The sequence below is a fragment of the Onychostruthus taczanowskii genome, unplaced genomic scaffold (genome assembly GCF_017590055.1).
Source record: "Onychostruthus taczanowskii isolate IOZ18803 unplaced genomic scaffold, ASM1759005v1 scaffold15, whole genome shotgun sequence".
In the NCBI taxonomy this organism is placed as follows: domain Eukaryota; kingdom Metazoa; phylum Chordata; class Aves; order Passeriformes; family Passeridae; genus Onychostruthus; species Onychostruthus taczanowskii.
In genome coordinates, this window is record NW_024498685.1 from 8,514,931 (window position 1) to 8,536,326 (window position 21,396).

General features: G+C 42.2%; 1 protein-coding gene across 2 annotated transcripts in view; it reads left to right on the forward strand.

Annotated features, from left to right (window-relative positions):
- The window catches only part of PHF21B (PHD finger protein 21B), a 160,410-nt gene that overhangs the window by 84,179 nt on the left and 54,835 nt on the right, over window positions 1-21,396 (forward strand). The window contains exon 1 of one of the 2 annotated variants that reach the window (XM_041398738.1): window positions 12,898-12,996. The exons of the other annotated variant lie outside the window; for it this stretch is intronic. Within the exon in view, the coding sequence (XP_041254672.1) occupies window positions 12,898-12,996 (99 nt within the window). Of the gene's footprint in view, window positions 1-12,897; window positions 12,997-21,396 lie in introns of those variants that run through there. 2 annotated transcript variants of the gene reach the window in all.

The following is a 21,396-nucleotide window of genomic DNA, read 5'->3' on the forward strand; positions in this document are numbered from 1 at the left end:
ATGATTTTGGAACTTGAACAAGGACTTTCTTTTTCATTTCTACTCATGACTTGTCCTGTATTTGAACTCAAATCCTTGGGGGCTGCTGCACAAACCTGCCACTTAATCCTTGTCTTGTGCTCTGAAGGGTGTTCCACTCTTGCAGAAGAAAAGGTTAACTCAAACGGGAATGTAAAAAAAAAAAAAAAAAGGGTGCACCAGAGAACTGGAAAGATAGAGCATCAGTTCTTTCTGACCACTTTGTCATTTTTTGTACTCAGCGTCTTTTCAAGATGACTTTTATCAGAAGTCTGGGATAAATGTTCCAGGCAAAGGATCTGGTTGACTGATGGAGGTTGGTATTTAAGTGCTTGTGATGTTTTGCACTCAATGGAAATGTTTCTTCTGATTCTGGAATGTAAAAAAGTTGGGGGAAAATTTTGCTGAAGTTTATCTCGATCAATTCTCACCTTTCTTTTTGGGTCCTTGGATCCTTTTTGAGTATACACACAGATCAGTGCCACTCTGCAGCTCCCTGTAGAGTTCTCATGGCTAAAGGATCCAAGTGCTTACCACTACAACAGCAAAAAACTCAACATAAGAAAATGTCTTTCTTTCTCCTATTACTGTTCATGGGAGTAGTTTAGAAATTAGCTCAGACACAACTGAAGACTAGGGACTAAATTTTGCAGGTAATTTCAATTTTATATATGCTTTAAATAAGCATCTCCGTCCTGATGTGTGAAGGCAATGGCAATGTAGTGTGTCATTGCCTTCTCCATAGCCATTGTACTCCTCTCCTGTTGTTGTTTTGCAGTGAGCCCAGTCTGTTCTACCTCATTTTCTCTTCTACATTCCATTTTATTTGCTGTCATTGGCACAATCTGTGTTATTTATTCCTTGTTACTCTCTATTTGGCCTCTGCAATAACAGCTGTGTATTGTCTTAGTTCCAAGGGTCTACACAGTCCTTCATTAGCAGCTCTTTTATCTCTTTAATATTCTTTCCCAACACTGCCGTATACTTTTGTCTCCCTTTAAGCATTGTCTTATCATTTGCAATTCCATTAAGTTAGTGTGAAAGCATATAATTCCCTTGTTTCTTAAATTTACACAGTATTTTCCACATCTGCTAATGTATTTGTACAGTTCAGTCATTCTAAATAGTTTCTTCATGCGTTCTCTGAAGTCTCATTAGCAGAAAGATATTACATGCTGTAATCTCATCTTATCAATTATATCTTATAAATTATTATTATCTTATTATTACCAATTATTATTATCAATTATTATTATCTTATTATCCTTATCAATTACATGCTGTATCCTCCTCTTATCAATTATCCTCCACTGATCAATTATCTGTATCTAGTCAAGTGGTATTCCTTGGGATTCTCAAACTGTCTAAGTTGGCTTTTGATTTTTCACATGTGTGTTCTTACACAGTATTCTTTGTTATGGGGGGAAGGACTAGGGAGGGGAAGTTAATTTTTTTTAATCTTTCTAAACCACTCATGTCCCTAGAGGAACTAGGCTATTATATGCCCTCAATAAAAAAAAAAAAAAAAAAAAAAGTAATGGACTGAATAGTGGTCTGAGCAAAGACAGAGAGCTTGGAATTCCCAATTTTCAGTTTCTCCCTCTTCTGTAGGAGGTGATGCTTGATCAGGCTGTATTCATTCAGCCAGGTTTTGGACATTACCTTATATTTTTGGTAAGACTTTATTTGATAACCTACCTCTTTGAACCCTCCCTGCCTGAAAGGCAGAAAACCCCAGCAGTGCTGTTGCTGCCTGAGTGCTGTGGCAGCCAGCCTGCCTGCACAGTCAGCCCTCAGGCTGGATGAAGAGAGCAATGTGATCATTCACTGTTATGTTTTTTGATACTCTACATGGCAAATGAAGTAGTGCAACTGAGGGAAAAATTAAATGAGGAGTGAAGGTGCTCTCTCAATAAATAAAGTTTTGTGCTTGTGATGTGGAGGTTCAGTTTCCAGCTTTGACTTGGTACATCGTGTGAGTGTTTCTGTGACTTGAGTTTTAGCTCCTGCAGCTTCCTTCCACATGTCTACCCAGAGTTCCTACCTCTGGAGGAGTTTCACTGGATCATAGGGATTTCTTTGAATGATGTACAGATGCTCAGACATCCTGGGAAGGAAGGAAGAGAATTACTGAGATTCTCATCCTCTATATATTGTATGAGAAAGTAGGAAGTCTTGAGATGGAAGTCCCTTGTCAACTCATCCTTCTGCATCCTTTACTTCTGCAAACACCTGCAAAACTGTTCATGATTGTCATTCTATAATTTGTAACAAACAGTTATTTTATAATGCAGGAGGACAATCTTTCAGAGGTTTTCTACTTCAGCTATTTCCACTCCATTGACAGCAGAATGGCAAGAGTGCTGTTGAGAGAAATTTGTCTCTGTATGTCTCTTCTACCATCCCTTCTAGTTTCTTTGAACACTTTTCTTCTTCAGACCTGTAGCACTACCTCTTTTTACTTGTGTGTCTCCCATCTCTGGTCATGGGCTTTACTACATTTTTTGGTCTGTAGATTGCTTTTTATGTAACATGTGGAATGAAATTAAGTTTCTGCCATCTGTCTCATCTTCATCTCCACCAGGTTTCCTTTGGAGGACATGAGAAAATATTTGAGATAAACAGGGCAATAGTTCACTACCTTTGATTTGACAGTCATAATCCTGTGGGGTTAAGATAAAATAATTGATTTAACTTGTCCTTAAAATAGAAATAAGCAGTGTTTAATGGCTGCTAACAAGCTCATTTTCATAATACCTCAAAGAGGAAAACATGTTATCAAGTTGGGAAACTGAGGCAAGCAGATTTATCTAGGTCATGAAAGCCTCAGTCCTGCTGTGCTTAGCCAGAAGCAGACTCAGAGGCTGGGGAAGAAGGACCCTGCTCTTTGTGCTGCCAAGCCATAGGGTTCTGCATTAGTAAAGTGTGCTAACAGCTGATGGCTTTTGCAACAAACCTGTCCATAAAGTTGCCTTCGTCTTTGTCCTCTGAACAAAGTGCACTCTTCAGGTTCCATGATAAAATCAGCTTCCTTCATACACTGACATTCCCTTGCCAAAAAGGGTGGGATCCCCCTGGGCTCAGGAGCATGGGGTGACTGTTCCTCTGGCTGCTTCTGCCCTTGTGTCTGTTGGCAGTCCATGTGGACACAAGAGCCTGCTCCTGGAATGAGTAGGGGCCTGGATGTAAACACTCAGTTGGGCTCTCTATTTCCCCTCCTGCTTTGTTTATTTTTTTTTTTTTCACCAAAACTGTACTTGGCAGTGATGGGAAACTGAAAGGTTGCTGTGAGCAGTTTCATGTGCAGCATGCAAACATGCCTGCACTAATCACCTCAGAGTCATCCTAAAAGCTCGTGCTGTTGGGATGAAACGTGTATGTAGAATTGCTGCAGAAATGTCCACACCTGGTCTGGAGAGAAGGCAGGGACATTTTTCCTTTCTTTGCAACTTATCCAGAATTTCTGATGGGAATACTTCACCACTCAAGATCTGCCTTCCCTTAGGGAAAGTCAACCATTTAACTTCTATCTTCTTTCTGTGTGTACTGAGAAACTGATGGTTTGATCCCCTGGGAAGTCTGTATCTGTTCACAGTTACGTTTGTTCATTTCAGGAGGATTTTGTGTTATCTAGGAAAAACAAGGGGGGAAAAAGGATTTGGCTTGGTTTTTGTTGTACTGCTCATTCTTCTTGCCACTCCAGGGAGATATGCATTTCCAAATTTGATTTTCAGCTGGGGTGAAGGAGGGAGAAATCAAAGAAATAATTATCAGGTTGGGGCGAGGGTTGGATTGGGACTGGTGGGAGGAATGGGGCACAGGAAATGTGAATAAGGAGGCAGCAGCTTTGGAACTGGATACAATAAATTACTCTAATTCATTGTTCATTTTTCTGATTGCATGTAGTTGCATCTCTTTTTGCAGTGCTTGGTCATAGGAAGCAGTGCCTTTTTAACCAAAAATAGGAAGCCCCTGAGTTCTAGACACATAGAATACAAACTTTAATGACATTCATGGGGAGGAGAAGAAAAGAGGTAGAGTACTGAAACAAAGGGAGGCAAATTATCAAGAAATGTGAGCTTGATGCCATTTAGAAAGGGTCTGGATCTCATGATTCATCTAAAAATGACAATATGCCACTCTAGAAATGCAAATGTCTGCCCTGCATCTTGTACCCATAATGAATGCGTTTCACACAATGGAAACATTCAGCTTGTTCTAGAGCACTTAGTCTCCGTATGCTGGCTGCATGTTCCTGGCCTTTAATCACTCTGCCTTTGTTTTCTTAAGACTTAAATTAGAAGTACATTAGTGTTTATATGGTTTACACCCGGGGTGTTTTTGTGTGTAGAGAGTTGGGTTTGTTTTTCACCAACAAATAAGCCATATGAATGCAGTCCTCTTGAATGCATGGGATGAGGCAAATCATGAGAAACTGAAGCTGGCAACAGCAAAACTGTAAATTTTGAGCTGCTGATGGAAAGTGGAACTCTGGCTTTGGGGTTATTGGAGAATATAGCTTTGTTACATAGCAGGGAGCCCTCCTCTGACCTGCCAAGAAGATGCCTGTCTGCTTTCTGCTTTATTTGTAGTGAGATCAAGCCAAAGTTTTCCTCTGTGGTGAGTTTGGGTTTAAAAGAAGCATGTCAGAGCCTTGCAGACCTGCTGCAGAACACAGTGCCCCCTGTCTAAAGGCTGTCATTACTGGGGGCTTCAGCCCAGGCTCTGTCTTACAATTAGCAGTTTATTGTACATTTTAAACTTGGGATTAAGGAAAAAAATAGAGATCCATTTTTCTGGGGAGGAATTTATCCCACACACATAATATTTAATTTTCTGGATGCATATATGCAGCATGTGTGTGAGTGGGCACACATGTAACTCAGTTGCAAGTTTTTAAAGCTCTGTTTCTGACAGAAAACTGGTCTAATTAATAGGAGTAGGAGACAAAATGCCAGTTTGTAGATTTGTTTCCTAGGCAGAAATCAGCTCCCCCCCTCCCTGTTACACTGCTCCTTCTTGATCTGATGTAACAAGAAGAAAGAGTCAGCTGTGAATCAAGCGCCTTGTTCTCATTTCCTTGATCATTGGCATGGTTTGAGAGAGAGAAAGGATGAGGGATTATTTGTGAGGTTATTAAAAAAAACCCAACCCTTGTTCCCCCTCCTCCTTTCCTTCAAGATGCACAGGCACTACCAGAATGTTCCATGATATCAATCTGACTTTTCTCATTTAATAGCACACTCTTCCTCCCTGCTCTGTGTTAGTTAAAAAGTGCTGTTTGCACGTCACTAAGCAGCTAATTCCAAGCTTTGATGAGTGGATTGCCAGTTAGCAATACCATTTAAAATGCATTGGTTTTTGCAGTCAGCAAGATGTTTAATGGGTTCAGAAATTAAAGTCTAATTGCACTTGACTGAATATATGTATTTCTGAGCCCACGGTTACCATTGTTGGAGCATTTACCAGCTTGGAAAATTCTCTCTTTACATAAATCTGTTAATTAATTCTTTATTGCTGCCCTGTCCTGGAGAGCAGCCGCAATGAGAGCTTGGTCACTCACACTGACAAGCTGGGGTGGGGTGTTTTTGATACAACTTTAATCATCGTCTGTCGTCACTTTTCTGCACAATGGTTTTGCTTGGAGGATTGAACAAATATGTTCATGTAACATTCAGGTTGTATATGATCCCTTGTGAAAGAAAATGGCATGTTGGTATTCTCATTATGGTACCAAGGAGACAAGGAACTTGACTGTCTTTGAAGAGAAATACAAGGGTAGAATTAGAAGTGGGAAAAGTTTAGCTGTTGTGCGCTGCTGTGTATAAAATTGCTGATGTGCAGAAGAGCTTGTGAATGGTTCTAAACCAGATTTTTAATACCAATAATATTAATGGAAGCCTTTCCTGGAGAATGTGGCAGGTTAGATAATCAAAAGCTGTCTTGCACCTTAATAGAAAGACTGTTTCAATGTTTCCTGGCATGTGCTTTCCTTCTGATCAGTCATACACAGAAGCGGTAATCATTCAGCTTTAAAAGAGTCAAAGATTAAAAAACAAACATTTACACAATGTAATTAATTGGAGAAGGGATTTTGGGGGGCAAGTCTGGCGGTGGTGGTGGTGGTGTGCATTTTTCCCCTCTTCTGTTTCAGGCAGTGTTTGTCATTCTTTGGCAGGAGTGACTAATTTATTGTCTGACTGTCCTATCTGGATTCATAAAGGGTGGCTTTCAATCCCTCCCCCCTCCCTCTGACAAAACTCTTCTGATGTGCTCTGTGTTTGTTTGGGAGGGAAAGGAGGAGGGGAAAAGGGAGGAGGTTATATGTTTCTGACCTGCTTTACTGCTTTTCAGCTGAAGTAAATTAATGCACACACTAGCTTCCCCTCTGCTGTGCTGATTGGATCCTTGTGCCGATTAAATATTTCACACTGATAGAGGGATGCTGAAAGCAGTCAGCTGGTAATGCAATATGTACATCAGTGATACAATAACTGACTCTCAGGTTGAAGTCAAACAAAACCCCCAGTTTGCTGCAGTTTTGATTAGAATGAGTTTCACTTTGTATTTAAATCCTTGAGCCTGATGCAGTGATGGCTAATTAACTAAGATCTGACAGAGACAAAGAAATAAATTCTTACTTCTAATGACAGGCAGGCAGGAAGTTGTCAAAGAAAAAGGAAAAAGAAAAAAGAAAAAGTAAAAAAGAAAAAGAAAAAGAAAAAAGAAAGGAGAAGAAACCAACAGACAAAAGAAGCCATAAAAAACCCCCAACCAATTAATGCTGAGATTGTACTTCAGCACACATAAACCTTCTTGTGTTTAACACTCATCTTCCTTTGGCTGACAGTCCGGCCCTGGAAAGGCTCTTTCCATTGAGTCCCACATTTTCTTCAGCTATTTTTCAAATTCTTTATTTCTTCTTACAAAAACTAACACTCGAGTCATACCTAATCAGACATTCACTGTCTCCTTGTTTATTAATTGTGCTTTTGGGAGCTTCCTTTAGGAAAGGGCAGGGGGACGGGAGGAGCGTACCAGAGAGGAAGAAGGGAGGAGGGGGAGGAGGAGGAAGGCTGCCTGCCCAAGGCTACCTCACATCAGCCTGCGCCACGGTGACCTCTCCCTGGGGGTCATTAAAAATATCTCTGTCGAGAAATTTCTTCCCCCTCCCCTCCTTTCTCTCCACCCCTGCCCCCTCCCAAGCTGGGGCGTCGCAGGGGGAGCGTTTGCATCAAACTGACAGATCATTTACCGAGCAGTTGGCAGGAGGATCTACCCAACCTTCTTCAAAAACCTTCTCCTCCACCTCCTCTTCCCCCTCTTCTTCTTCTTCTTCCTCCTCCTCCTCCTCGGTTGCACATTTTGAACACCTTTACATGAAGTACAGCGTTTTTGGAAACAGTGCATAAGATCTTCCCATGCGACGGTCTTCATTTTTTTTTTTTGGTATGAGAAGCTGTTTCAATGTCTTCTCTTTGGGCACAGATAACCTGGTGCCCAAGGCATATATGCAAAAGGAAGCATTCTTTATGGGATTCCAGGGATAAAATAAAGACTGCAGAGCCTTTTGCCTCCGCAAGCAAACTCCTCTGGGTGCCTGTGTGTACACACATGCTTGGCTGAAGCCCTGCTCATTTCTTTGTTTCAGTGTGTGAAGTTATGAGGAAGGTGGGCTCATGACTTAAGGTTCAGATCAGGCAGGATCAGCCACGTATACAACTAGCAATTTGGAAATATAGGAGAAATACATGGAAATTCATAGGATTGAACCAAAATCCTTAGACAATGTACTTAAGTGCCATAGCTGGCTGACTATGTTTACAGTGAGTTGGTGTGTTGTCACTCTCTGAATATGAAATATTCTGTTGTTTAAGAGAATTTTATTGAGACTATTGGGTAAATGAAGAGAGGCCATGGCTCTCATTGCTGGAGAGGTCTGTTCAGCATGGCATTAGATTAGTGTGGAATGTTGTATTATTAATTGACAAAGACATCATTTTGGTTTGAAAGGGGATCTCCAGTGTTCTGCAAGCTAAATAAACTCTCAGGGTTATGCCAAATGTTTTCTCATAGCCATGGGGCCACTAAGGAAAAAAACCTGATATTGCTCTGTAAACAGTTGCAGTTTTTCACAACCAAACTGCCTTGTCAGAGCATCATTCTGGAAAGATTAATGGACTGAGGGTTCAGGTGTTAAAATATAAACGTGATGGACAGTGAATTTTAGGTCCTTTTTAAACAGATCTCATCCTTTACTAGGAAAACATGAAGGTTTGCTGAAAGGTGTGTGTCTGTTTTAAATCACTGCTAGGGCAGACAGCAGCCAGGAGCTGAGAATTCCTCCCTTGTAGAGCATGACCATGTTCTTATTTGAGATGCATGTGTGAAGTAATGTTGACATCAGATCAGTAAGGGTTCGAAGTCATGATGTAAGCTGCAGCAGAGTGACAGTGAAGGAGACAAAGCCTTGCCCCAGAAGCAGTGCTGTGTACGTGGAGCCTGGCTGGAGCCCGTGTGTGCACATACATGTGCCCCATTGCTCAGTGTGTGGGTCACAACAGAACAACCTGCAAATAGTTTCTCCCTTTGCCCTCTCCATTGCTTTATTCACTGAACAGAATGATTTGTGGTTTGTGATAGCAGAAGTAGCATTTGAGTAATCAAATTTGAGGCTAAAACTGTTGGAAGGCTACCTTCTTACTTGCAAACCTTTACAACACAGACCTAGCTGGAAGGAGGGGACAGGGAGAAGGTTTACATGCGCTAATAAATAGGAAGGCCAGAGTTATTTTGATACATATGGAAAAAAACATTAACTCTGCTTTAAATAGTTGAGATCGTGCCACGTACAAGATGGGAAATCATAAACAAGTGGCAGATTTCCAGCACATTGTGGCATGTTTGCATGTGACCAGCATACATATTTCAAACTCTGGACTGCCTGTGGCATCCTGCAGTGAAAATGAAAGTCATGTTGCTATTGAAAAGGCGCTGTTTCAAAATTGGTGTATTGTGTGTGCTATTATGCTGTGGATGAGAAGCAGAGACCTGCTTTCCAGCATTTAAAGCAAAAATTATTTTTCCTTTCTTTTCCTCTCTTTTGGGTCTTCCATTGTACCAGCATATGTTTTCTGCTGCAGTGGCCAAAGCTTGCTTAGTATCTTATTGTTCATTATTCCAAAAGTATCTGATAATATGTTTTCCTGACTGATTCTCAAAATGCGAACTTTCCTTCTCTTTAAAAACAAAGATTATTCTTTTAATTAATCTATCAGAATAGAATACAGCAGATGTAGGTTTTGTTGAGGATTATTTTAATCTCTCGTATCATAATCTTTGTTTCTTGCCAACACTCCTTTACCAATGTCTTCTCAGGGTTATAATGTAAAAATGGCTGTTACAAAGAAAAAACATGAAGAGATGAATATAGCTCATCTCTTAATTAACACAGTTTGATTAAAGGGGCTATTTTTAAAGTTTTGATAGGTACATTTTAGAAAATTAATAAAAGAGACACAGAAGAGATGCTGTTGCTGCTTTTCCTTAAATGGACAGATTTCTGTACCTCTATTTTGGAAGCTAATCTTGAGCACCTGATCCTCTGTATATACTTCCATATTTAGTTTCTAAAATTTTCAGTTATTTAAATAAACCTAGTACAACATTGTACCCTCAGGAGGTAACAGACGTGTGCCAGTTGGTCTTTGCAAGCCTATCCCAAGGACATAATATTTCCCCTGTATTTACTTAGAAAAGCCACAAAACCTATATCCAAATTATTTTTTTCCAGTTTTACAAGCACAACTTAGACTGAAACAAGCAGTAATCTTTATTTCCTTCACTCTTTTTGTTGCATACACATGAATAGACAGAATTGTGAGGTTGTTAGGAGAGATGTTAACATGCATCACATGCAAACACCCAAAACTGACTCACTGTTACTGCTTGTAGGGAGAGCACGTGAGTAAGGGATGGATGGTAGTTTGAGTAGTGAAATTTTTTTGTTTGTTTACAGAATTTCTGCTTTTCTATTTCTCTGCTAATTCGCTCCTTTGAAACAAGACAAAAAGCAATTAGGTGCTATTGAAGTTAGCTAAGAAAGTCATAATCTACTTAATTTGCTTGTTCTTTCCACTGAGCTACCAAGGATCCTCTGTCTTTTGGAGTCAAGAAGTTTTATTTGCTTAGATGCTTTCTGTTGCTGAACTGTCTGAGAACAAAGTAAAGCTGCACTAATACCACTAGAATTTTACTTATTAGAAATGTAAGTGAAAATATGAAATCAGAGTAATACTGAGTGTTTCTGTAAGAAGTTTTTAATTCAGTAACCCACATATTCATGTCTGAGGACAAACGTTAAAAGACACTTCATCAGTACAGTGATCTATTAGGAATAGCAAATGCTTCTAGGGTCACAAAAGAGAATCCCCACCCAGTGCTACTGATGTCAGCAGCAAACTTTTGGTTGTCTGCAGCAGAGCTAGGGTTTCCCTCCTGGAATAACTCCAGTTATGCAATGGATTTCTAGCACTGTAACCAAGTGCAGCATTTTCAGACAGTGTCAGCTTGCATTTTTCATAGGGCATGAAGCAAAAATACAACCACAGGGCTGAACTCTTAGTCTGAGAGCTTGATGTCACTGTAGGGGTAAGGTGCTTTGCAAGGAAATATTCTGTAGAGCAGAAGAGAAGATGGTCAGGGAGCTCTCCCACATGCTGTCCCAATTCTCTTTGGCATCAGCAGCAGTACACCATGGGGCATGGAATCAGTGCAAGGAACACCAGTGGAAAACTGTTACAACAAACCACAGAAATAGGGTTTTATAGAATTTTTTCATAAGCAACTTTCCCCCCCTATATAAAACATATTCCTGACCTTCTTGTCTTTCACTTGAGCACTCTTAAACTGTCAGACAGGTATATTTCTGTTTTGAAGAGAAAGCTCTTTTCTCTTCAAAACTTCTATGACACACAACAGCATAGAGAACAAGGAGAATATTGCCTATGCTTCCTTGGGATGATTGTCAGGATAATGCAGAATGAAAGGTAAAGACAAAAATGAAGAAAGCTCAAAACAATTTCTACAAAGTCGCAATTACTAGAGTAATGCTGACATTAGAATCACAGAACCACAGATTCGACAAGGTTGGAAAAAACCTCAAAGACCACTGAGACCAACCTTTGACCAAAAAGAAGTAATTTCTGTATATTAAAATCTGAAGCCAATATCTCTGGTAAAGCATATGCTTGTGATTTCATATAAACACAAAAACCATAGTTCCCAGAGCAAATATATATTTCCACTAAGCCTTCCCAGTCTTAAAGTGCATGATGGGTTTAAAGGTAAGATGGGATATATTTTCCTAGAAATCACTTAAGTTTTGTGCTAGAAGGCTTCTACTTTATGCCCAGTGGTAAGGTTTTCAGCCTCGATTCTGGAAAGAACTAAGCATGTCTATAACTTTATACACACACACACTTCTATACACACATTGTATTTTAAACAAAGTTGACAACAAAACTCTTATGGGCTTTAGCAGCAGACCAGCAGTTTCCCAAGGCTGTACATAACATGTAATTGCATTGGAGTCCAAAGTTGTGGTCAGTGTTTAAAGTTAAACATGGGCAGAACTGTTTGCAGGATTAAGTGCCTTTGATGTCAACTCTAGTTGACAAGATGTTTAATAATTAAAGGTATCAAAAGAGGCTTGAACTGACATATTTTTTCCACATATACCTACCTTGCCTAAATGGCATTAATAAAAAAAAACCCTCAAGATTACTCAAAGTGCAACAACTTTATAAAAGTTTTTTTCCTTTTCAAAAGTGAGCATTTTATGCACATACTATTATTTACCATATGCACCTTCATAGTACCTACAGAAATCTCAAATACAAATCTTGTCAGAGATCCTATAGCAAGTTCATAATCAAAAGAAATATTCCTATTACAGATGATGGATTAGCCACTCTGTAGCAATATAAAAGAACAACTTTTAAGAAAAACAGAGAACTGTGAGTTAAAATGGTGCTATGGAGAAAAGTTAGCTTGGATGATGATGATAATGATAATAATAACCATAATTATTATAATTCCCACCACTGGAAAAACAGTGGAATTTTGTGAGGAAAAGAAAACTTTAAAGGGAAAGCAGCAAATTGACTCCAAAGTCAGTCACGGTGGAAGAACACAGGAGGTCGCCAAGCACTGGGGTGCGGTGGGCATGTGGAATGGATATTCAGGCCAAAGGAAGAGAAAGTTGAAAATACCATTCTTTAAGCCATTTATTATTAATTGAAGCTGCAGTATTACCTAGATTTATAACACTATCATTTATACTAGGATATCATCTCGAGGCAAAACCCACAGGGAAAAATCCCCAACCCAAACCCCCAACTTTGGAAGCCCAGAGCGCAACCCACGAGTTCCCGAGCAACGCGGGGTAACCCAGCCAGGAGGAAAACTGTAAAGGAGGTAAACCCCACCAAAAGAAAAGGAAATAACCCCAAATCCGTGCTGCCGGAGGCCATGTGCTTCTGCAGCCCTTGCGGTGGCGGTGCCGCTTCTCTCTCCCCCTCTCCCGGCAGAAGCTGGCGGTGCTGCTGGGCAGCGCCAAGCCCGGCGCTGTCCCGGCGCTCCCCCCGGCTCCGGCCGGCGGCAGCCCCGGGCACAGCCTGCCCATCCCCGGGCACAGCCTGTCCGTCCCCGAGCACAGCCTGTCCGTCCCCGGGCACAGCCTGCCCATCCCCGGGCACAGCCTGTCCATCCCCGAGCACAGCCTGTCCATCCCCGGGCACAGCCTGTCCGTCCCCGGGCACAGCCTGCCCATCCCCGGGCACAGTGTGCCCGTCCCCGCTCTGCCGGGCCCCCACCGCGATGGGTGCGGAGCCCCCTCAGGGCGCGCCCCTCAGCCTGCGGACCAAGGCCAGGGCTGTGAGGGCCCGCCGGCCGCCGGGGCTCGGCTCCGGCACCCAGGTACGGCCGGGCAGGGGCCGGGAGCCGGGAGGGACGGAGGGAAGGGTGGAGGTCTAAAGGGAAGGAGGCAGGGAGGGATGGGGGCCGGGCGATAGCGGGGAGGCGCTGGGGGCTCTGCCGCGGACGGGCCGCGAGTGAGTGGCGGCTGAGGCGGGGGTGTGAGGGGCTCCGGGCCGCGGGGGGTGTCGGCGGGACCGAGGGAGACCTGACCCTCCATCCCAGTGCGCCCGGGGTGCAGGAGCCAGGAGAGATCTGTCCCTCCATCCCAGTGCGCCCGGGGTGCAGGAGCCAGGAGAGATCTGTCCGTCCATCCCAGTGCGCCCGGGGTGCAGGAGCCAGGAGAGATCTGTCCGTCCATCCCAGTGCGCCCGGGGTGCAGGAGCCACGAGAGATCCGTCCCTCTATCCCGGATCCATCGGGGCGCGGCGCTCGCCCCGCCGGCCGGCCAGGGAAGGGCTTCGTGGCCGGTGCCGAGCGCCGGGCACTTGGGAAGCTCGTGTGGCTCGTCCTCAGTTGCCCCACCTTCTGTCACCGCGTCTCTGATTCAGAAGCAGCTCTGAAACCTCACAAAGTTACGAAGAGAAGTGTTTGCGGGGCGTTGGAGCTCCGGCTGTGCCGGCGTTTCGAGTCCCCGCAGCGCCGTGCTGGAGCCTGCCCTGGCTCGGGCACAGGGAGCTGGCCGGCTGCTGCCGCCAGGAGCAGATGCATACACGTGTTTAATGTTTATATTCCTGGTAATGAAAATATTACATAAATGGACTCGGTAAAGGCACATCAGAAGGGGAAGGGGTGCTGTTTGTTTGCTGCACACCGTTTTGTGCAGTGCATTAACAAGAGATTTTACTCTAGTCATGCTGTGTGTCGGGAGAGGGAGGTGATGCTGATGAAGCTGAAATGTAAAGAAAGTGATGAAGCCTTTCTAAAACTTTGTAGAAGAGGATGTAATGTGTAATTGCTCACATGGAAGATGGGGATATAATCAGGAAAGGAGAACCTGATATGAATAAAGGGAAGAGGCAAACTATACCTGAAGATTTTTGTAAGTCAAGGTTATGTTGCAATGCATGAGGCTTTTTAATACCCAGGAAGCCTCTTCCTAAACATATGGGGCATGACCATCACCTACTGCATCCACTAACTAATGGAAAGCACATCCAACCACTTTGGAAACCAAATTATCCTGTCAAGTTTTCTGGAGAAACAGTGTTCTGTTTAGCTGTTGCACTGAAGTATCTGTCTGGGGAATTGGACTTTGAATATCTATTTTGTATCTCATGCTGGGTAATTTCCTTTTTAGAAGGTATTATTTATGCTTTACTGAAAATATACTTGATGGTATCCTAGTAGGTATTTCTTAGAATCCTGGAAAATAACTATATAAATGATAATGATATGAAAGATAAAAGTTGCAATATTACAACAGTCTATCATTTTGTGAAGGGCTATCTTTTACTGTCACTGTCAGAAAGAAAATAATCAAAGCAGTGAGGGAAGAAGCTTGAAATATAATTTAATGTGTTTAGACCAAATAGTGAAGCAACAGTCCCAGGTGCTGGAGAGCAATGTGAGTTAGAACATTTGGCTGAAAACTTTTCACTTCTTCAGGTGTTGTTGGAGGAAGACTTTCTAACCTGCTGTGGTGTTGGATATTCCATGCTCCTTCCCATTTATCCTTTCAAAAGGGCAGATGGGTCCCAGTCCCACCTTCCACATCCCCAGGCATGCTGGGCTCAGTGGTTTATTGCAGCCTGCTGGAGCCAAGCACTGATGCTCTTAAATTTTGTCCTGGCATTGCAACTTTTCCTTGCAAGGAGCAGCTTCATTTCAAGCAGAGGCTTGCTGTTGTTGGAGTAGCATGGCAATGTTGACCAGCACGTGGGGTTTGCCTTGGTTTTGCTGGAGAAAAAGGTCTAGTGTTTTCACTTAGAGATGTCTTCACATAGCAAGTTTTCAACAACTGTAGTTTTGTAATTTAGTTATCTCTGATTATGTTTGTAATTTATGAAGAAGCTGAGGAATTGCAAGTTTCTAAACAAGAGGACTGTCACAGTTTTATATTTTTGAGAATAGTCATCAAGCATGGATGGAAACAATAAGAAATATTGAATTACAAAAATAAAAAATGCAAGCCTACCATTGGTCCTAAACTGTCATCAAGCTTAGTGCCAGATTGCATGTTAATTATCATTCCTCTACCCAAATTAAACTTGTTTTACAACATTTATTTTTCTGGGGAAAAAAAAAAAATCTATTCTTGCTCCATGCTCAGTATTCTTGATTGTTCCTTGAGTATTATAATGAATCAATGTAGTAACACCTTAGCTACAAGCACTGTGGTGTTGGATAGAAGTTTCATTGCTGACATTTATTAATAAGCATTTACTATGTCTTCTTTTTGGGTTCTTTTGTAGTGTTGTTACTGCTCAGTAAAGTTGTTTGGGATTTTTTTCAACAGGAATGTATGTAGTCTGTAAGATGGAGGACAACAGATCTCTGCAAACTGGGCTAAGATGGCAAGCTGACAGCTGTAACTGAGATTGTTGGTGCAGTGTAGCCTCTTCTTCTGCATCTGCAAAGTGAGGGACAGGGCAAGGGCATGGAATGCAATGTTACAAGTGTCTGAACGGTGCTTCAAAGTATTTAGAGGATCAGGATGTGTATATGGTCATGTCATGTGGTATCCAGCAAGAAGAATGAAATGCTAAATGAAACTCAGCAGAAAAAAATAGGGTATTAAACACTGTCTAAATGCAGAACTTCCAAATGCAGATAGGATGAAAGGTAAGGTTGTTACAAAAATTTCATTTGGGCAGCAGCAAGTCATTGCTTTCATTTTAGGCTGTTGTTTATGAAGCAGAATTTTAAAGTGATTTTGAAATGTTGTTGACTTAATGGAAGCCATATCTGCATGGGAAAAAGTATCTAAGTAAATAAACACATAACAAATGCTAAAGTGTTGTTTAGATACATATCCTGTGGTTTATTAGAAACAGGATATATTGTGAGATTAAAAAGGATTGAAATGTGTAAGCACTGGAAAGGGTGAGCTGCAGGAATCAGTGGTGGGTCTACACTATTCCCTGCAGCCTTTCAGTGCCAATCCCACGTGTGAAGACATGACTGACAGAGCTACACTGATGCAAGTGTGCAGACAGGGATATCATGAGTGCACCTCTTGCTCCCACTTCAAGAAATGAAACTTAGAGCTTCATTTCGATGATCTGGAGCAAATTATGTTGGCTAAAGCAGAATTTTGCTGTCATAAGCTGAATTTTGCCGAATTTTGCATTTGGCATATGATGTATACATGATATATGTGTATGTATGTGTGCTTTGCCTTCAGAGAATTGCTAGTGCTGTTGTGTAGAGAGAATGCCCTAGAGCTATTCTGGGTAGTCAATGTAGCCTGTACCTACAACATACTTTGGTATAAAGAGATTTTGATATAAGCCTCTCAAATTTTACTTTTATTGTAATGATATTTATGTGGTATTTACCCTTTCCTATCCTCACCACCATTTTCTGACTGAAAGCAAGATCTGAAATTGCTTTGCTGAAGGACAAAGTCCCATCTGCTGTACTGGAACAATGTACCTTGTAAAGAAAATGCCCCTCTGCTGCCTCCCCATTATCTTCTAACTAGCAAAACTGTGGCCCAGCAGGCATCCCAGGGTCTAGTTTGGGGAAATCAGAAAGCATTTTGGCTCTTGGAAAGACAGCTGGATCAGGCAGAATTGGGAGCACAAGCAGAGAGGGGGAACACCACTGTCAGACCCCTTGTCTGCCTTTCAAGACCTGTAGTGAAAGACAGAAGTGCTGGGGGGGCATGCCAGCACCAGGACACACACACAGTGTGTCTGGAACTCCCTGGCAACTCTGGCTCCTGTTACTCTGTGCAACTCTTACACAACACCTTAGCAAGGCCCTGCCTCCCTGTCCATCCTGACTCCACACACAGCATCACACCTACCTCCTGCCCCTCTCGGTACTTCCCTTCCCACACATGTATTTCCTGGGTCAGCTGGAGGAAATTTGGCAGTTTCCCATGCACCTGTACTCTTGTGTCCCGGGGTTTTTCTATACAGAGGGCTTCTTTCAAAGCAAAACACACTACGAGGATTTATAGTGCTGTAAATTCTTGGCAAGACAGTAAACTGTTGTCCACAAATACTTCATTAACTCCACAGCTCACAGAACTACTTGTGTCCCTGTTTAGACTGAGCACACAACACAGGTATCCATTTATCCATTTAGGAAATGTGGCTTTTATACATGTAGGAGGATGTTCATTTATACCTGTTAGTTATCTGGATGTTCAATTTACCATAAAAAAATGCATCCCAGAATTTTAGGAACATACTTTTACCTACAATGGCCATTTTTCAGGATAATGTACTTGTAGAATGATTTATTACCTTTCTCTTCACCATTCTACTTTATATGCTTCACTGTGCTCTTTGTAAAAGTACTTCCTTCACAACTGTAAATCTGCCTGTGCATATGACTAAGTCTTCTTTGGTTTTTATTTATTATTTGTATTGCAGCAGTACTTACAGGTTTTATTTATAGAGGTATTTACCTGTATTGGTTATGTGGCTATATATAGCTTCTTTTTTTTCCTAGAATCCATGTTACTACAGTGCCTGAAAACATGGCAATCGTTAATTTATCCTCACAATATGGAGTTAGTATGACTAAAGTGTTATTATTCCATGTTTTATTGTGGGAAAACTGAGAAATAAAGGATCCCTTTGTGATCCCTTTGTGCTTCTTCATAGGAAGCTCACAAGGGCTGCCTTAGGCAGGATCCCTGTATTGCAGCCACACTTCATGCCTTTTTGGTAAGTTTGAGAATGCCTCAGACATGTCCATGCTCCACATGGCATCCTTGGGAATGAGAACTGTCCAACACGTCCTTGGATCATGCCATGGCCCCCCGTAGCCTTTGCTGTAGCCCTTTGCACATCTGCCTCATACTTCTTCCTCATTCATGTGCTGAAATGCAGGTGGAAATGATAACTAGTGAGCACAAGTAAGGACAAAAGAAAGATCCAGAGGCTCCACACAGATCTAAGGGAGGGGAAAAACAAAGACATTTTTCTATGGATTATGAGAGCCTCGGTCATGTTGGCCATCGCCAGAGCACCAGCATCTTGCTGGCATCAGAGACATGCCAGTTTGTCTGTGATTGCCAAAATTGTGTTTCTGGAGTCCATGGCTCCTGCTCTTACTGTGTGTTACAACTGGTGTTTGGTTGTATTTTTCTTCAGATCTGTGTTGGTCAGTGATGGCTGATGAATTTCAAGGTATTGAAGAGATTTGTTGAGGGCTTACTTGAGCTTTTTTTATCGGTCACTGTGTTGGTTTCTGGATGTCTGTCCTGGAGGAACAGAGCAATGATTTCTCTGTGTGGGTAACAGTTCCTATTGACCTCCATAAATTGTTCTGGTTTTTATGGTTTCCTCAAATGTGAAACAAAGGCTGGGTTTCCTGCTGGGGCCTTATTAGGGCTCTGAGCTTTCTGCTTTTGCTGGTCTATGAGAGCAGTGTTCTGTTCAAAATAACAACAGAGGAGAAAACTCCACAGAAAGCCAGTGATGTGGAGATTTTGAACAGGTAAGCACTGACCATGCCATCAGGGGCACGGTTTCATATACCAGAGTTGTTGTAAACTCTGAGGAATTCTGAAGTATGATCCTCTCGGAGTGTACCTTCAGGAAATATGTGAAAATGTAGAAGAGGAGAGGTGACCTAGCCAAATTAAACTAAGAATATGTGCTGGTTTAGGGCAAATTTGGGAGAAAAACCTCTAAAGAGGTTCCTCTAGAAAGCAGGTTCAAGGGGCCTCCCACTCAATTGGAAAATATTTCCTTGGAGAAAAGTGGAAAAACCTGTTTATTTAACAGACAAAGCATTCACCAGCACAAAAAAAATTAAACAATATTTAACAATAAAACCTCTTGCTGCTCCCAAGAGTGTGAATGGGGATATAATTTAGCATCATAAAGTCACCCCAGGGCAGAAAAATAATAAAGAAAAACACTCAGAGAGTAGGAACTCCAAGGATTTACCACTTCACTCACCATCCAGTGATCAGTTCTTGCCACTGGGGCTTAAGTTTTAACTCTACCATTAGAATGTTGTAAAGAACATGGTAATTTTAGGAAGTGGATTATAGAGTGTGTGTGACAGATTCTGCTTGTATCTGCACTCTCTTAGTTGCAGGTTTATTAAGGGAGGTTCATTAATTTACTCCATATTTAAATATGGGTGTCTAACAGCAGGATTTGGTCTTACTACTCTAATATATACAGCATAAAAGCACTTTAAAATTTGTATTTCTTGCTAAATAGCATAAAATTACATCCTTTCAGGTTAATTAAACCATTTCTCAATGCTGGTTGGTGTTGATGGTGTATTTAAATGTCAGATTCACAATAAGCACTTATGCTTCCTGATGATAAATGGTTTCCTTTTAAATGTCCCATATGTGTCAATGTATCTAAAGCATGTGGATTTCTTCTCTGCTCAATCTGCGTCCCATTTGGTCTACATTAGGGTTCAGACACCCAAAGACTCAATAAAGACTGAAAAGACTAAATTCAGGAACTGAATAAAACCTCATCAGGCCCTATATGATATTCCTTACACAGCCAAAAATTTCCAGTGAAGGCAGCATAATATTCAGCAGGAAAGGGTAAGTAAAAGTGGACTCACGCTGACTGTCAGATACTTTGTTGTAAAAATCTAAGAGATCTAAGAGCAACTTTTCCAAATTTGTTTCCGTGGGAACTGGCAAACAAACACCCTGGTGGAAGAAAATGAAAGACCAGGGAATGTAGCATTGTCCTGCAATCAGGTCAATGAGGAATGATGTCGGGATGGGTTCTTGTTTGGGGATCAGAATGATGATTTATTGAAAAACAGGATACATCTTTGAACACAGTCCAGGGACAAGAACCCAGATGGGCTGAGGGTCCAGGATTATATATGGGATAAGAGGGAGCAGTTCAGAGGATGAGGGTACAATGGCAGTAGGGCAAAATGGTGCAAGGTGTGGTTAAAAACAGGGAGAGCCTTTGGGATTTGACTGGGCAGGCAGCGTGACAAATCATGGCCATTGGGGATTTTGGGAAAGGAGAACAGTCTAGGAGACATACAAAAATGGAAATAGGGGCTGAACAGGGGGCACAGCCAAAGGGCCAATGGGGCAACAGAACTCACAGGGAATTAACATATGAATACAGAGGCTTGTTGGAAAGAGGCTTTTCTCACCCTAACCTGGATGTGTTACTTATTGTAACCTCTCCAAGGTTGAGAGATGAGTTTAATTTGCTTTACTTCCTCCACAAGGGAGTAATTGTGAGTCTCAGTTTCTGGAGACCAGACCATGGTTGTTGTCTGCAGCATTTATGTCCCTGAACTTTGCAGGACCATGTGTCAGTGGGGTGTACAAATGGACATGCTGCCTAAGTATTTATGGAATGGTTTTTCTTGTGAGTGTCTGAGAGGTGTCTCTACTGAGCAACACAAGCAGAAGGAGATTAACTGAAAACTACTTTAGTTTTGTCAGTGGTTCCTGGTCCTGCAGAAGAATGATGGAGCTATCAGCACATTTGTATGTCCTTATAACCAGAAGTACATCATTGTCCTGTCTACAGAGAACCAAACAGAAGAGACCAGGTTAAAGGAGGGAAATGAAATTGCTCCAGTTTCATGCCTTTTCTTGGGAGCAATTTTAACTGCCTATAAAATAAAGTATTAAAATTTAGGAAGCTAAAAGTGTAGAAGCATCGGCAGCAGGGGAGGGAGGTTTTCTGCCCCTCTGCCCTGCTCAGGTGAGACCCCACCTGCAGAGCTGCCTCCAGCCCCATGGTCCCAGCACAGGAAGGACATGGAGCTGCTGGAGCAAGTCCAGAGGAGGCACCAAGATGATCTGAGGGACGTAGCAACTCTGCTATGATGAAACCCAGGGAGAATTCAGATTGCTCAGCCTGGAGAAGAGAAGCTTTGCATGGACTTAATTGTCTGAAGGACCCAGCAAGGAAGGTTAAGACAGAGTTTGGACGGATCTGGAGTGACTGGACAAGGGAGAACGACCTCAAACTGGCAGAGGGCAGGGTTAGATGAGATATTGGGAAGAAATTTTTCCCCGTAAGGGTGGGTGAGGCACTGGCTCAGGTTGCCCAGAGGAGCTCTGGCTGCAGTATCCCTGGAAGTGTCCAAGGCCAGGTTGGATGGGGTTGGGAGCAGTATGATCTTGTGGAAGGTGTCCCTGCCCATGGCAGGGGGCAGGATGGGATGATCTTTAAAGGTCTTTTCCAACCCAAGCCTTTCTGGAATTCTGTGATTCTGTGAATATATAGGCAGTCCCCTTATGGAAGTTTCTGTGATATTTTC